Source organism: Schistocerca piceifrons, chromosome 3, assembly GCF_021461385.2.
Source record: "Schistocerca piceifrons isolate TAMUIC-IGC-003096 chromosome 3, iqSchPice1.1, whole genome shotgun sequence".
Lineage (NCBI taxonomy): Eukaryota > Metazoa > Arthropoda > Insecta > Orthoptera > Acrididae > Schistocerca > Schistocerca piceifrons.
In genome coordinates this window covers 193,167,224-193,184,964 of record NC_060140.1, presented here as the reverse complement: position 1 = coordinate 193,184,964, position 17,741 = coordinate 193,167,224, and the positions used below count along the sequence as shown (strand labels likewise).

General features: G+C 37.4%; 1 protein-coding gene across 4 annotated transcripts in view; it reads right to left on the bottom strand.

The window, feature by feature from the left end:
• Positions 1-17,741, bottom strand: part of LOC124787602 (A-kinase anchor protein 1, mitochondrial-like) — a 277,269-nt gene that overhangs the window by 10,867 nt on the left and 248,661 nt on the right. For all 4 annotated transcript variants that reach the window (XM_047254353.1, XM_047254354.1, XM_047254352.1 and 1 more), the window contains 6 exons: positions 12,391-14,375; positions 10,537-10,789; positions 9,639-9,778; positions 6,720-6,897; positions 3,745-3,960; positions 2,686-2,825 (listed from right to left, as the gene is read on the bottom strand). In XM_047254353.1, coding sequence (XP_047110309.1) covers positions 2,686-2,825; positions 3,745-3,960; positions 6,720-6,897; positions 9,639-9,778; positions 10,537-10,789; positions 12,391-14,328 — 2,865 coding nt within the window. In that variant the 5' untranslated portion in view covers positions 14,329-14,375. The remainder of the gene's footprint in view (positions 1-2,685; positions 2,826-3,744; positions 3,961-6,719; positions 6,898-9,638; positions 9,779-10,536; positions 10,790-12,390; positions 14,376-17,741) is intronic.

Here is a 17,741-nt window from a genome sequence, read left to right as displayed (position 1 = left end):
TCACAGCGAGTACTGACTATACTGTAGCAAGGAACATGTAAGTACATCACTGGCCCCTATATAGACTTGTACCAACTCCTGCAGAAACGAATACTTCTGTTGAGTATTTGTCCAATTTTGAAGTCCGTTAGATTCCGACTGCAAATGGATTCAGTCAAACTGCAGTTGAAACATGGTAGATGTTCATAAAAGGCCACAGTACATAATAGAGATTATCATGCTTGGCAACATGACATAATCTGCTGCCCACTCCCTACTATCCTCCACTGGACAATCATTGTAGCTCTCAGCGAAGCTGGTATGACTATGCCCCTTCCAACCCTTCTGTAAAGCTGAGCTTAAGTTTATCTTCTAGCGTGTTGGTCATATATAACAACACTAACTAATGCATAAATAAAAGTTCACAATGCCCCTTCCAACCCTTCTGTAAAGCTGAGCTTAAGTTTATCTTCTAGCGTGTTGGTCATATGTAACAACACTAACTAATGCATAAATAAAAGTTCACAATTATGATCAAGTCCTATTCTCAAACTTTTGGCCATTCTGCGACATAGTGACATCTGTTGGTACTATCACAACAGGTCTTCCTGCTATAATTTATTCTCGCAATAGTAATTACAATCAGTTCAATATGATTTATTTCCTTTGACAGACATTTCATTCTGGATTAATTTTCATTCTTGTTAAATTGAATGTCACCATGTTTTAAAGCTGGTTAACAGTAAGTTACTTTTTACTGGATATTCTAATACGTGAACAGTGACTGAATTTCACATTTGCAATCCATTTACTAAATCATTACAGTCTCTCATAACAAAATAAAATATTGGTCTCAACTAATGATTTTTGAAGGATGATATTTCCGTTTTTGAATGTTACTTTTACTTAAAAAGCAGCATTAATGTTCGTATATGGTCTCCATACATGTATGAGAATATTTACTGCAAACCTGTTCAAACACAACAAAAGTTTGTAACATTATAGCATTTAATGCTATTTCCTCCTGACTGACAAAATTGTCAAATTGTAAGCAGAGCAATAGACTTTTGCAGTGGCTAGTATCTCTTCCACTAGTGCCACAGCACAAGTCAATGTCATGTGACTGTTCGAGCAATATTGATACTGTATCAAACGCTTCAGCATATCGGGAAATCTCAAGCCTGTTGGAACACAAGTATCATCTGCTGAGCCCCATACTTCCAAATTCTTCAAAATAAATCTGCATGTGACCTCAATAGCCAATGATCTATCTCTAATTATAAGATAACCCTGAAAATTTAAGAGTACCCCTATGTACTCTACTAAACAACGTAAAAATGTTGACCTCAAATAACAGTATAATCTGTGAATATAAGACAACCCTGTAATTTTCAAATGACAAATTTGGGAAAAAACTTGTCTTATAATCAGATAAATACGGTACTTCAGTTTCGCGACAAGATAAACTACAACTAAAAGCACGAAACACAATACCACCACCTGTATTTAATCTATATTTTCTGAACACTGTTAGGTCCCTTGAGAAGATTTTGTCTAAACTTATCTCTGTCTTTAGCCAGTTTTCAATATTTACAATTTCAGCTTCAGTGCTTTTTATCAGCACTTTGAGTTCTGGTTCTTTCCCAACACAGTTGCGACAATTTACAACAACAATATCAATTGTAGCTGGGTCTAACCTTTCTTATGTTTGCCCTGCACCATTTGAGACTGAAGCCCTTTGTGTAACCTAATAAACCACCCCATCCATTCCAGACGTTTACTATTTTATGGCATTTTCAGTGATAATTCAGCCAGTGTCAATAAATTAAAATGGCAATTCTTAATATATTTTGGTTGTCAAGTATAATCTACAGCAAAATTAACTCACAGGAACTATAGACTTCAAATTTCATTACAAGATAAACCTCAGAGCTCAAATGTATAGCAATCTTTTTGTTGTGCCTGTTCGCAATTCAATTTCTCCTATAAATGGTGAGTATCAATCTATCCTTTTCATAATAATGTTTCATGTATTAATATGGTGTGTTTGTTGTCCTTTTCTCTACAACTGCAAAATATTTCCTCTCGAACTACACGATATATCTGTCAACAAACACCAGTGAGCCTAATGATGAAAGGTAACAATACTTTAGAATTCTTTTATATAATAGTGATCAGTAAGAAACGTAACAAATAATGAATAGTTTGTAACTCTTATGCGATTTGACACTACCAACCACACTCGGTTCAAAATATACTTGTTGCTTTTACTGCCCTGCAATACAGAGGGGAATAGGTGAAGATATTGAATAAAATATGGTTTTGGCAAAGATTTTACATATCCATACATTCAATTTTACTTCAAGAGAAAAATTAACTTTAAAAATATATAATTTCAGATAAGATGCATAACACCATTCTGTCTACTTTTAGATGCTTTTGTGTTGTTGTTGTTGTTGTTGTCTTCAATCCAGAGACTGGTTTAAGTAACTATAGAAAATAAAATAAATTTCTAAAAGTAATTGTATATTTCTTTGTGGTTTACTTAAGAATTCTTCCAAAAAAGTTAGTTTCAAACTGTATTTCAGGTTGTTTAAGTAACTAACAAAGTAATGTATTATACCACAATTAAAGTTCCAACTTTTCTTCTTCGCTTACAACAGTCTATTATCTAGTTTCGATTTTATGTTTAAAAGAGTGTTTTACCTGATTGCAATGGACAGCATAGAGAAATACATTAGGTATGTTTTCTTCCGTGTAGTCACACACTTGTGCCTGAAGGACTTGGCCATGTGTTAGTTCCTCCATTACTGCAGCGGCATCAGCACTCCATGATGCTTCCTCACCTGGAAGATTATTTTATTATTGCTCCTGAAGCTATTAAACTTAAGTTTAAAATAATTATACAATTTCTTATAGCGCTGCAACAAATTAATTAACAAACTGATTATCTCTCCAATACAAAGAACAATAGTGAGAATACAGTACAGAAAATACTAACTTGTGTTGTTAAGCTACACATTTCATATACAAGATACAGAAATGTGTAGGGAAATAATACATAAATACACAATAGAAACTAGATGTCAATATCTATCTAAAAATATTACATTCCATAAAAAAACTGGCACATTTGGCAATTTTTAAAATTTTTTGGCTTTTAAAGAAACTATCATTCAAGTAGAAAAAAGATACATACAACCAACTGAAGTCAATTTACGATACATAAAAATAACATGTCAAATGAAATAAACAGAAGAGTAAAATCAGTGTTATGCTGTATGATCCTCACCAAGTCTGTACTGTCTCAAACACATTTTAAAACAAGAAATCACTCACAAGGTACCTGCACATTTTTTATTTGCAAAACTGTGTTCCCACAGTTCTTGCAAGGTTGCAAAAGCATTAGCAGTTAAGCACTAACTGGCATACTTTATTAGAATAAATTTCTCTTTTCATAACTCACTGTTTCAGTATTAAACCTGAAGATATGTCTTCCTACCTACATCAATTCATTTTTATTCCATTTACCACTTCACATATTTTCCTGTGTTACAAGTGCAAATTTCCTTTCTCTGCACTATTATGGCTTACTAGATCCAACGAGTAAGGTCATGCCCCCAAGGCCAGTTTTTGTGTATTTGTTCCTAGAATTGAACATTTACTAGATCCAACGAGTAAGGTCATGCCCCCAAGGCCAGTTTTTGTGTATTTGTTCCTAGAATTGAACATTTACTAGAACTAATAAGTACTAGGAAGCCTTACCTCCTGTGGGAATCACGTTAGCCAAGAAACATTCTGATGCTTGGAATGGTAGAGTCATGAAATCTGAGCGAATTTGTCTCAATGCTGTATGTTCCAATGACAGATAACCTCCGTAATCAACAAATTTTACTTCACACACATTAGTTTCAGGTTCTACAGAGACGATTTGTGCTCGATACCATCCGCCCATAGTGGGGGCTGCACATATCACACCAGCTGAAACATGAAGGAAGCATGATGCAGTTTTTACAGCTCTATGATACTTTATGTTACATGATAAAACTAGATTACCATACAGTAAGATCATATACAAAATCCGATGGTCACCAAAGAAAATAATTTATACCAAATGAATAAAGTAAATATACAAGAGTTCCACAACCATCACCATCAGCACCTATTCCTCAGCAACTGCAGTTCACTTCTTGGTGCAGGAACTGGCTATCAGCCAATTTTTTTCTGGCAAATTTTTTAATGACGTACAATATCATGGTTTTCAAAAGGAAATTGGCATGTGAGCCATCTTTTCTTCCACTTATATTTCTCTTCTCTGTGTTCTTTGTTAACTCAACTGTATTTCAGTATGACTGATACAGGAGGCGGCTGTACAAGATGGAAGCCTGTCCACAGAATGCCTCAGTTCATCAAGGAGTCTTTGTCACAACTCATCCACACACAACTTCTGATGAGGGCACAATACTCTGGTGCAATTACCGTGCTGGCCATATGGCTCATTTAGCACACGTAATTTCAAAATACATCATTGTTATTCGAGAAAAATGTTTAATTTGGTCAGGTTATAATCAATCACTACAAACAACATTTCTGAGAAGCTTTTCATTACCGGCTTACACCAATTGTGAGTGATACCCCTGAAATAAAGCCTCAGATTTTCATGGTGCTTTAGCTGTGAACCAGTTCTCAGCCAGTTTGTTTGTTTGTTTGTCTGGGGGGGGGGGGGGGGGAGCAGAGAGAGAGAGAGAGAGAGAGAGAGAGAGAGAGAGAGAGAGAGAGAGAGAGAGAGAGAGACAAAATAGATTTCCCTTAATCCCACACTTTTAAGTTATTTTTCAGAATATTTTTCTGCCTTAAAGACAAAATATGACTTCTGTTTTAGTCTGAGATTGTTTTAGTATGAAGTTATTGCTGTAGCACATTTTGTGTGTTTATTAAAATGATTACCATTCTTCTGTATGGAAGCTAGAAATCTTTCAGGATCTGTTGTGATGCAGCAGAAACAATGACGAGTTCATATGAAGTATACACAGTTTTTAATATTTCAGGTCAATCCTGAGACCTTGAAAACAATATAACGGGAGAATTTACCATCATCTCATATATGCTGGTACAACCATATATACAATGAATTTTTTAAGGAGCAACACCTAGTTCAGTACACTAACAAACAACAAAGCAGGGAGGCTAGCTTGTTCTTTGCAGTGTTGCCAAAAGAAAACAATATTTTTTTTAGAATAACAGCAATGTTATCTTCAGTAAAGTTTGAAAAACATTTAATCAGCAGTACTTCAGAATGCAGTACTATAGCAATAATGTTCTTTTGTAAAGCTAGAATACAATCTATTTCTGAAAATTTTCATTAACACCATTTGCTTACCATGAAGATTTGTAAAATTGGAATTCTAATTTAAGTACTGAATTTCAATATTATGAAAGGCTTTATGTTGAACATTTTGAATCTGGAGGTTAGATTTGAAACAACTAGCCAAATGGTTGTTTCAAATCGCAACAGGACAGCTATCCATTTTAGTTTTCATTTCCCACTAAATGCTGATTGCCTATTTAAAGATGTAGATTTTGGCTACATAAGCTGGAAGTTTCTTGATGCTCTCCTGAAATTCGTTCCTGTACTTTTGCTAACAACAGTTTTCTTTATAGGCTAAGATATGGAACTGTATGTGCCCTATGATTTTTCAGTCCCTACTAAGCATGTGTATGGACCGGCACAGACTTCTCACAGTGCCTTAAATGATACTCATGGTCTCATTCAAGTACTAGGAAACAAATTATACTTGATTATTTTATGCTTGAACAAAACAATAAATGGTAGCACATTTTAAAGGTATGTGACAAGAAACAATTAGCAGTAAAATTCCACTCTGAAGCCTGGCAACTTAGTATCCTCAATCAATCAAGGCACGAGTATTTAAAAAATTAATCAGTTAATTAATTAAACATGCACATTACTGCTTTACACAGTACAAGATGTACAAGAGTATAACAGCTGAGAGTGACAACAGCACTAGTATTTCTTTTTTTATCTTACTACTAGCAGCACACACTTCAGTTGTAGAGGGTTGTTTTTTTCTCCAATGTGTAGACCATGACTGGTTTCAGGCTATTACAAGCACATCATCAGGTGTTGTACTGATTATAGATCAAATAGCCTGGAACTGGTCATGGTCTAAGCACTGAAAAATAAAATAAATAAATAAGAAAGCCTTACAACTGCAGCAGTGTTTTCAATTTTTACTGTAATGCTGAGCTGTGGCTGTTCCTCCAGCAAGACTGACTGTCTTTTTACTTTATTCAAGTGTTTCATCATAACACAAATGGCAACAATCTACATCTGTCATTATACAAACAAAATGATTAATTATTAATTAGAAAGTAATCAAAATCAGCTACTAAATGGAGAAGAACTATCTATCCCCCCCCCCCCCCCCCAAAAGTGCCATCTAACAATCATGATGCAGAAATAGAAGAAGAAGCAGCAGCATACTGTTACATAAATATTTTTACGTATACGGTCCCCTTTTTAACCAAAATATAATATCCAACAAATAACAGAAGATACACGAGATGGAGCCACAAGATGAGACTGAATCCAGAGGACAACATTAGGAAATGCATCACACAGCACTCTTTTAAAAGCTGCTTGTAGATTAAGTATCTCTCTCTCTCTGAAGAGACAAACTGCAGCTATAAATGAAACAGATGATGATGAATATACTTACGGTCAACAGGTGACGGCAAAAGAGGTACATTTGGTTCACTATAACACACATTCATACAGGCATTTAGCCTGTTCAGAGCAGGGAATGTAGGATGAGTTGGCTGTTGCAGGAAGAAATGGCCTGGTGTCACTAAGCTTGAAAGAATCACATCATTGCTCACACCTTCCACCAGCATTAACTGCAAAATAAAAAAATAAAAATGTCTATATTTCATACTGAACACCCTTTTATAAGATAATGTCATAACATTTTTCTGTGCCTTTTCTCAACAGTTTGACAAGTTTCTCTCATTATTTTACAATGTGTTTACATTTAACAGGAAAAGCAATAACAGGTACTATCTGAGGCTTCTATTACACAATATACCTGTTTCATATTGATATTAATTAGTTAAAGAGTAAATGACCTATGTATTTTTCTGAAAGTGATACATCACAACTCATAAGTAATTAAGAAAGTCATAATTCACCACCAAGAACTGATAATAATGTGTCTTTATTAAAACTGGTTTCAGTTACGAGATATCCTATAACCCAATGAAAAGAACACTTGAGATGCATTTCATATTTAACTGTCAATATAATACTATCTGCTGTACACACTCTTGAAAACTGACATAACAAGAAGTGACAAAGTCACTTAAGACATTTTCAACAGCTTACATGGTGATACAAAATCTATGGCATCAAATAGCATGAAATTCATCATGAGTCACTGAAAATAGAAATAAGTTACATAAAGTGATGGGACTGACCGTGTTCATACATATAACAAATGTGTGAACACTGTCAACCCATTACTTTATGTCTCATAATTATATTTTCAGTGACTTATGATGAATTTTATTTTATGCTACTTGATGCCACAGATTTTATATCACCACATAATCTGTTTTAAATGTCTTGACAGCTAATAAGTGTGATTTCATGAGCATGTACACCAGGTCATGGTGTACATACAATTAAATATGAAATGCATTTCAAGCATTCTCTCCCTTTGTATACAGGATATATGATGAAGGCCTGAGGACTGAAACTTGCTGGAATAAATAGGTTAAATCTCAGCTCTTGGCAGTGAATAAGACATTTTTTATGTGAACTATCTTATACTTCATTTCCAAGGCAAAACAAAACTGTAATTTAGTAATTTCTAATGCTTGAATAATATAAAACGGTTCTCAGCAAACAGCAGATTTCATATGCCTTGATTCTACACAAACTACATGCATAAAAAAGACAATTTTTCTAATGGAAATGTGGCTGACAATTAATTTTTTTTCTCAAAAGTAATGGGTTTTTTCTTGTGACTGACACAAATTTAGAATTTCTGTGAGGTATGCAGCAAAATGTAGATGTTTAATCATCATAAATGATAACAACAGTATTGTTTAGTGAAGTATGCAATATAAACTGCTATGAAAATATGAATAGTCTTATAGTCTATAAAACAGCTACCTGTATATTTCAGTGATAATGTAATGTTGAGACCTATGCATTTTATTTTAAATGTTGTTTTTCATGCAAACTTCAGTCATGAGTGATAAACTGACTGGTGCCTGCTGTGACGAATTTCATAGCTTTCAGAGGTTATATTAATTCTCTTGTACTGAAAAAAGCATCAGTGGACAATCTCAGACTTTGTCAAAGAAGTTTAAATCTTTGGCATTAGGGTTGGGGATCAGGACAAGTCGTGGGCCTGAAGTCAAGTGTGCTCAAGCTGTAAAGAAGAACCCCTGCTTCCTATACAAATCAGACAATCATGAAAAAGACAAGCACTGGTCTAAAACAAAATCTGGTCAAATACGATGCCACAAGGAGAGAATTACATACTATTTGATTACAAGATGGACCGAAAACTAATTTGCCTCCACTTTGTCTAACACTTGGGGAAAAAAAGTATTAATGTCAATATTGCAACACCTGTTTTTATTCATAATTATGTTGGAATGTTCCTTTGGACATGCACTGTAGCAATGTTCATCGGACATGCATGCACGTCTGAGCCAACAGGCACTGTGGCGACCACAGCTGTTGTGAAATATATCCTTTGTGCCAGGAGTGCTAGACTTTTAAGTTATGCAGGAGAACTTCTGTGAGGTTTGGAAGGCAGGAGATAAGGTACTGGCAGAAGTAAAGCTGTGAGGATGGGTTGTTAGTCGTGCTTTGGCAACTCAATCAGGAGAGTACTTGCCCGGCAAAGGCAAAGGTCTCAGAGTCTCGGTCAGCCACACAGTTTTAATTTGCCAGGAAGTTTCATTTCAATGCACACTCCACTGCAGAGTGAAAATTTCATACTGCAAAGAACATTAGTATGAGAATTAGTAAGAAACATACTGAATAACGTCAATGGACTGGATGTCTCAACGAAGTTGAAACTGCACATTCTGAACTCTCATGTCAGACATTTTGTAGAAATCTACATGCTGTTAGTGCGAAACAGGGAGAAGGGATCTGTTAACAAATAAAGCACATGGAATGTGGGTAACAGGACCGATGCGATGCCAGCATGATAACTGACTATTGCTGGATGCTGCACAGGGTGTGTACGTGGTCAGTGCACCGAACAGAGGCTTGAGGGCAAAAAGACAATATACTATGATTTATACGTTTTTATTACACGTGAAGAACACAATACTTCATTATAATGTTAGGAGTGCCTGATTTTATCACTTTTTTAATAAAGTTTTCTGAATGTGTGTGTTTTGTATGAATTTTCTGAGCCTTCTTCATTACTTTGTGAGAAAACTATGCGATACAGGGAACCCCGTACCCTTTCTGAAATTAGTATATCAAAAAACATTGGATTCACCTAAAATAGTTAAGAAAAAATTTCAAGACATAAATTTTGAGACCTGTGTTACAGGAAATAACATTCAAGATTCAAGCACAATAGATAGACAATATGCTTGCTAATACTTGCCTGCAAACATTCTGGTAAAATTGGACATACTGTAACAGGTGGCACAAAGCACACTTGCTCAAGAGTTATACTGGGATAGTGCTTCAATGGAAACTTCTTGCGTATCATCTCAAGAGCGCTCTCAATATCGAGCTGTGTACCTAAGGATAGATTTTTAACAAATGATACACAAGTCAACAAAAACACAGTATGTACATTAACTTTTATATCATGACTAACTTCCAAATTTTTATCCCAAATGTAAAAAAAAAGAGATAGTGGTTGTATGAACCAAACATCATCAACAAGTAAAGACTGAATACAGTTAACCACATTTGTCAAAAAAATGTACGTCATTATGTCATCATACTGTTCAGCATACAAAAAAGTGGTAAAAAATCTGACTGGAGAGCAGAAAACAATAAAATTGCATGATAAAAATACATTTAATTTTTGTAACTATGCAGAGAGAGCAAAAGCGAGGTGAGAGACAGAGACAGAACCGGGAGAGAGAGAGAGAGAGAGAGAGAGAGAGAGAGAGAGAGGGGGGGGGGGGGGAGGGGGGAGGGAGATTGTGAAATTTAACTTCATCTGTTCAAGTAGCACACAATGCAACTTTTGGCTGAATTGGAAATATCTCTCTCTCTCTCTCTCTCTCTCTCTCTCTCTCTCTCTCTCTCTCTCTGAGAAAGGATGACAACATTTTAACAACTTAATGCCCACATATATTTCTGTATGCAGTAACAAATATTTCATCAATTTGAATTACATAAGTTACAAATTTTTCACTACCCCTAACGAAGTAAGTATGAAAATGATTGTAGTTGCTAAACAAAATATTCAGTCTGACATCTAAATATGGGCAAATCACTCTTTGACAGACAAAACTAGATACGTAAAAAGCTATCTGAAGATATACCTTCCACAGCACAAATTTTCAGTTTTTGTGTGTCTGGATGCCTCTTGATGAGTATGCTTGCATTTGTTTTCGCTTTAATTTGGTGTACAAATGCCCCGTGCCTGCCAATAAGACGACCCACAAGGTGCTGGGGTAGGACAAACTCATATACAGACAAGGCAGTAGCATCTCCAGATACAGAACTGCCACTTGCTGGAGTACGTGATGGTGGTGTTGCTAAATCACTGCATCCCTTGCCACTGTCACTTGACCCCTGTAAACATTTTCAATGTGTTAGTGCAATATAGTCTAAACACGTAACTTTTCGGCACTTGGTGCACGAACAGTAAAATTATCTCTATTTGCAACTGCACCAGTTAAATTTAACCCAATAAATAGGAAAGAAAGCTGCTAGTTGAAAACAAATGTTTACTTAGCTACTTTAAATAGGTGCTATTTTGCTCCTATTGGTAGATTTATATTTCATCAATTAGGTTTTGTCTTACAAAGAAAATAGTTATCTTCCCCTATAAATACAGAAGGCTGTTAAACAGTTGTGCAGTTCTACAGCTAACATTTTCACTTCTATGTAACTAACATAAATTTTTAATCCTTGAACCTCTACAACCAGATAATTTGTGGGAGGACAGAGGAGGGATGGACTAATGAGACATCTTTTTCTATTTATTTGTTTGTTTGTTTCAATAAGTAGTGGTTAATAATTTATTGCTTTATATTAGAAGTGCCAATACAGATATTCGTCAACATAAGCTTTACTTACTGTTTCTAAAACTTCTCACAGCTGTGAGAAAGCTTATTCGATATTAAATAAGTATTAAGATCAGGTGTAGGAATGGTGATAAAATGAAACAGTTTTCTGTGTCATAAATGACGGCTAAGCAGTCCAAGTATACAAACTTTAAAAACTATTACCTATGGTGCATAACAAAGTTTAATAAATATCTTGCAATCAAGACAAATTTTGTAGGTGCTAAGAATGATTGTCAACATCTATAAGGATCTCTTATCTTACATAGTGAATTTTACTCATGTCTTACATCACACACCTGTAAATCTGAACAAATGTACATAGAAAAGATACAGCATCAGTCTAGTTGAAAGAAAGAAATGTACTCCTTGAATTGGATAGGCGCGCGCGCGCGCTCACACACACACACACACACACACACACACACACACACACACACACACACACAAACACACACACACACAGCACGAGAGAGAAAGAGCCATGAATGGCATTGGCTTCCCCTTCCAATCTAGTGCTGCAGGCATCTGTTGTTCAGACACTTAATGGGTTATAATACTGAAGGATGATGATAAACCATTATGTTGAAACAACATCCTGCAACAAGTTAAAAGAAAAGGAGGTGGCTGCAACAAGTTAAAAGGAAAGGAGGTGATGATATGTTGGATACCTAAGAATGCCAAAGCAGTTTCGCAAAGTATTATCGATAGTCTTAAAATTTACAATACACATGTCAAAAAACTTAGAGCAAAAATGGCTCTGAGCACTATGGGACTTAATAATTGATGTCATCAGTCCCCTAGAACTTAGAACTACTTAAACCCAACTAACCTAAGGACATCACACACATTCATGCCCAAGGCAGGATTCGAACCTGTGACCATAGCGGTCGTGCGGTTCCAGACTGAAGCGCCTAGAACCGCTCGGCCACACCGGCCGGCACTTATGAGCACTATTGTTTCATTCGTAGCTGAGACTTAACATAGTAATTTATTTGGTAATGCTAAGATACAAACGACACTTTAAAATTATAAATACCACTGATGACAACTAGCAAGAAGAATACCAATTATGTTCCCATGCAGCATACAGCTATTGTAACTAACCTCATCTGAGTAGCTAGATGCCGATGGACTGGCAAGCATAACCTCTGCAGGGCTATGATTGGCTGAATCGCGACCCTTTCCCAGCTCCAGTGCAGCCAGCTTGCCTTCAAGACCACAGCTACTGCCTGTTGCTGCAGTGTCCGCCTCATCCGATACTTCTTTTACAGGTGGAGGTGTCTGCATTCTGGCTGACTGTGCAGATGCTGAATCTTTGTTTTGAGAACACTCGTTATCTTCTCCACAGGTTTGATCTGTATCTTTCCTCTGAGTTTCAGAAGTTGGCTCTGCCTGAATATCAGAGCTCTTCTCTAATGTCCAGTCCTCTCTTACAGGTTCTGGCATAGTGTCTTCTTCAGTGTGTCTGTCTGTAAGATTACTGCTGGGCAAGTCCTCAGCACCGTTGCACTCAGTGGCAGAAATCACTTCTTCACTGCCTGCAGCAAATGTGCTTGAATACAACACACGGCTACAATCAGAACACTGACTACCAATACTCAGGTTATTCTCCTCACTTTTGAAAGTGTCAGAATGATAGGTATCACCAATGGTGTTTCCAGGATGACAGTCTTGAGAGACTGTTACCTCAAAGTGTGTTTCCTGTGGGATGATGACTTTGGAGTCCTCTTCCTGCGGGACAGTTACATCAAAGTCAGCCTCTTGGTTAGCAACTAACTCACAGACCGTTTCCGTTTCCTGTGCAACAACTACGTCAGAGTTTATTTCTTGAGCAGCACCTAAGACACAGTCCGTTTCCTGTGCAAAAACTATGTCGGAGGTTATTTCCTGTGTAGCAACTAAGTCACAGTCCGTTTCCTGTGCAACAATTATTTCAGAGTTTATTTCCTGTGAAGCTGGTACTTCAAATACTGTGTTCTTTGGAACAGTAACCTTTGAGACCGTTTCCTGCAACACAGTAATGTCGGGATTCTTTTCCTCTGAGGCAGATGCCTCGGAGTTTGTTTCTTTTTCGAAAGTTACTTCGTAAATCGTTTCTTTTTGGAGAGCTACTTCGTAAATTGTTTCGTCTTCGGGAGGAACCTCGAGGATTGTTTCCTTGGGGACAGCTACCTCAGTATGTACGTCTGTGGGGATAGTTATCCAAAGACCTGGCTCATTCAGTGATTCCTGTAAATTACTTATTTCATAGGTTATTTCCTTTGGATCAGAGATAACACTCTCAGCAGCTGATTCCAATTGTCCACTAATTCGTGTGTCACTTTCCGGTGGAAAAACTATTGCAGAGTCTATTTCCGTCGGTACAGCAATTTCAGAGCTTTCCCTTTGCAGTACAGCGCCCTCGCAGTTCGTTTTTACTTCAAAGTTTGATTCTTTTGGATCACAGTGCACTAACAATCCTTCTATGCTACCACTATTTTCTTCAGCACTGAGCCTACTGTCACTAGTAATATTAATAACACAACTTGGTTTGGATGTATCCGATAGCTCTATTAGCGAGTTTTTATTATCAGCACTGTTATCACACTTTCCAACTATTAAATCATGAGAGCTTTTTCCTACAGAGATAATTTCACTGGAGTCAGTGGAAAAGTTCGTTCCACTGGGAGGTACAGTATTTTCAACAGATGGCTTCTCGATAACTTTTGCAGCAAAATTAATTTCACTTTGTTGTTCTTCTGGATGTCCCAACTCAAGACACACTGTTCCTGTTGTGGATGAACCTTTTCTGATTACTGGTTGTTCTTTACTTGTGGAACAAATGTCCTCCTTCACTGTTTTCTTACTATCCTCAGCCAACAAACTCAATGTGCGATTTTTGGTTCTCTCTTCCTGCTTCTTGGCTTTTCGAGTCCCTTTAGCCGTCCCCCCTGGGTCACTTCGCGATGATCCTCTTCTGCTTTTGTACCAGAGGAAAGTGAGCAAAAGGGCAACTGTTGGCAGAGACCAGATCAAAGTGTGGCGACATGATGTGGGTGCCATTATTCACTTCCACGACTGACACCACGGTGCAAATGTCAACGATGAACCTGCAATAGAAACAAATAGCTTAATTACAATGACATAATAGCAAGTAAGCACATATGATAATTAAAGTAGATTCAGTTTTCTTTTAATCTGACTGCTTATTCATTTGATACATTTTACAGTCATCCAAGCCTGTGAATAAGCTAAAACTAATAGTATCACAGGTAATTTAGTCCTATGCTGAGTCCTAGATAAACTTATGGACATAGGTATTTCCTTACATGACCAGATCACTTTGGACGTCACATGTTCTGTGTAGACTCCCGACTAAACTATTCAGAAAGACATCTTAAAGCCTCACAAGGAATCCCTTAAGTGCAAGCTCGCAAAAGGCCAATGATGTTTATGGCATTTGACGTCCCATATACTGTCATGCAACCACAATATTGGGTGCTAATGGCAACAGGGGGCAAGACTGGAGGTATCCAACTGTGAGCACAGCATGAGGCGATGGAGTGTAGTAGAACTGCTTAGTGTATGAGCAACTCACAACAGTGTTACAGTGCTAATGGTGTTGATACAAAACAGAGAAATGGCAACAATAAACAAAGCAAACATTGCATTATATCAAAGCAAACATTGCATTATATCTACAACATTTGCTGACATTGACATTTTGTCAGAAAGTAACCCACTTTTGCAAAGTGAGAAAGAAATCTTAGATGAAATATTTTCAGGAAAGGAAGCAGTGGTTGCATAACTTCCAACAGTGTTACAGAATTAAAAACTTAACATAAAGAAATTTCAAACAAAGCGTCAACTTGACAATGCACAGCAAACTGCGGAATTGGCCCGAAAATTTGTAGACGAGATAAACAAACTAATCACATCATACAGTAAGAAATTTGTTTTCAACTCTGACCAACTGTGATTAGAAGAGGAAATGCATATGAAAGGAACTTTGGAAATTAGAGGTACCAAGACAGATGTACCAAGATCAACTAACATCAGTGCCATAACACAAACTGTTAATCTGGATGGTAAATTGGCTGGAACATTATTTATAGTACTACGAGAAAGTGGAGGTGCACTGCCCCCTACAATTCTTTCTCATGGGCATGATCTTGCAAGTGCAGTAACGACACGTCACAGCAAGCAAGAGTGGGAAAATGGGCACAAGAGAACTATAACTATGGTATGAGCACTGATTTGACCAAGAGTTGATCAAAGTAACTTCATTCCTAGTCTGCTTATAAAAATCATAGTCCTTCAAAGCACTTCTGCAAAGTGTGCGACACTGCAATTCACACCACAAAGAACTGCTGGACAAATTCTGCCTCTCAATGTTTGTTTTTTTCACGCTATAAAACATATTATCGGACTATCTGCAGCTACGCCTTACAGGTTAGCCAGTTTCAAGGTAAGCTCCATGACAAACTGTTTCATGTTCAGTTGCATGCCATCACATTCCATCAGTTACCATCACCCCGTTAATGATTCTATTCGGATCCTGTAACAGCAGACCTAACTGAATGTCCTGCATGGTTTGAAACTCTCAAGGAGTTCAGTTTACCTTTGATCTTGATGGTGTGAACCTCTGTGGTCATTGTGGCATGTGATTTTTCATTCAGTGTTCATAGTGCAGGTTAATGTTTGTTTTGAACATTTCTTGAATGATGACAATGTCCATTTTGCAAAGTGCCATACATAAATCATATAGAAGTTTGGACTCTACACCTCCCAGAAACAGATTTTCTGGTGTCCTCATGATGCAGTCATTAGCAGCTAATATTTTTCCTGTCATAATTGTTAACACAACAGTTTCAAATTAGCCTTACTACAGACTGAACTTGCGACCTCGCAGTCAAGGGTTTTCCTGTCAGTGGCTGCTTCATACTCTCATTTTAGGTGGGTTTCAATTAAACAAAAGATTCTCACATTCGCCTCTAAAGCTTTTTAAAAAGTATCAATTAAATGTGAGCAGAGGTGTTATAAAAAAATAAATCATCATGCCCCAGCCATCTGAAGTGGTCAAAATTCTGCGAACATGCATCTGAGTCATGACAATTTGCTGGGAATCAGCTATGACAATCCATGTATCTGGTGTTTGTTTCATATGATGCATGAAACTAAATGAATAATTGATGCACCAGATGCACAAGGCATCAAAACACAAACAATGAAGTGCAGACCTACGATAAGTAATGTTCTGGCATTAGTCCAACAAAAATTAATTATGCTTGTGATGAACACTACATTACAACAAACTTTTTGAGCAACAAATTAGATGATACTTTTATACTATATGACCACCACCACCACCAGCCATCTGACACCCACTGCTGGGTAAAGGATATTTGTAGATTTTTCCCCATCAACCATTAGACACCAACTGCTGGGTAGAGGCCTCCTCTTGACGTTTCCACACATTACAGTGTTCCAGCTGTATGAAGCCAAACTGTACCTTCAATTACGCTGTCTCTCAAGTCTTTTCCTCTCTACATAAAGCAATGAATTTCTTTGGCCCATCTAATATCCATTCACCTGGGTATACACTATGTGATCAAAAGTATCCGGACACTTAGCTGAAAATGAATTACAAGTTCGTGGCGCCCTCCATCAGTAATGCTGGAATTCAATACGATGTTGGCCCACCCTTAGCCTTGATGGCAGCTTCCACTCTCGCAGGCATATGTTCAATCATGTGCTGGAAGGTTTCTTGGGGAATGGCAGCCCATTCTTCATGGAGTGCTGCACTGAGAAGAGGTATCGATGTCAGTCGGTGAGGCCTAGCACAAAGTTGGCGTTCCAAAACATCTCAAAGGTGTTCTATAGGATTCAGGTCAGAACTCTGTGCAGGCCAGTCAATTACAGGGATGTTATTGTCATGTCACCATTAAGCCACAGGCCGTGCATTATGAACACATGCTTGATCGTGTTGAAAGATGCAATCGCCATCCCCGAATTCCTCTTCAACAGTGGGAAGCAATAAGGTGCTTTAAACACCAATGTAGGCCTGTGTTGCGACAATGCCGCACGAAACAACAAGGGGTGCAAGTCCCCTCCATGAAAAACACGACCACACCATAACACCACCACCTCCGAATTTTACTGTTGGCACTACACACTCTGGCAGATGATGTTCACCGGGCATTCGCCATACCCACACCCTGCCATCACATCGCCACATTGTGTACTGTGATTCGTCACTCCACACAACATTTTTCCACTATTCAATCGTCCAACATTTTCGCTCCTTACACCAAGCAAGGCGTCGTTCAGCATTTACCAGCGTGATGTGTGGCTTATGAGCAGCCACTCAACCATGAAATCCAAGTTTTCTCACCTCCCGCCTACCTGTCCTAGTACTTGCAGTGGATCCTGATGAAGTTTGGAATACCTGTGTGACGGTATGGATAGATGTGTGC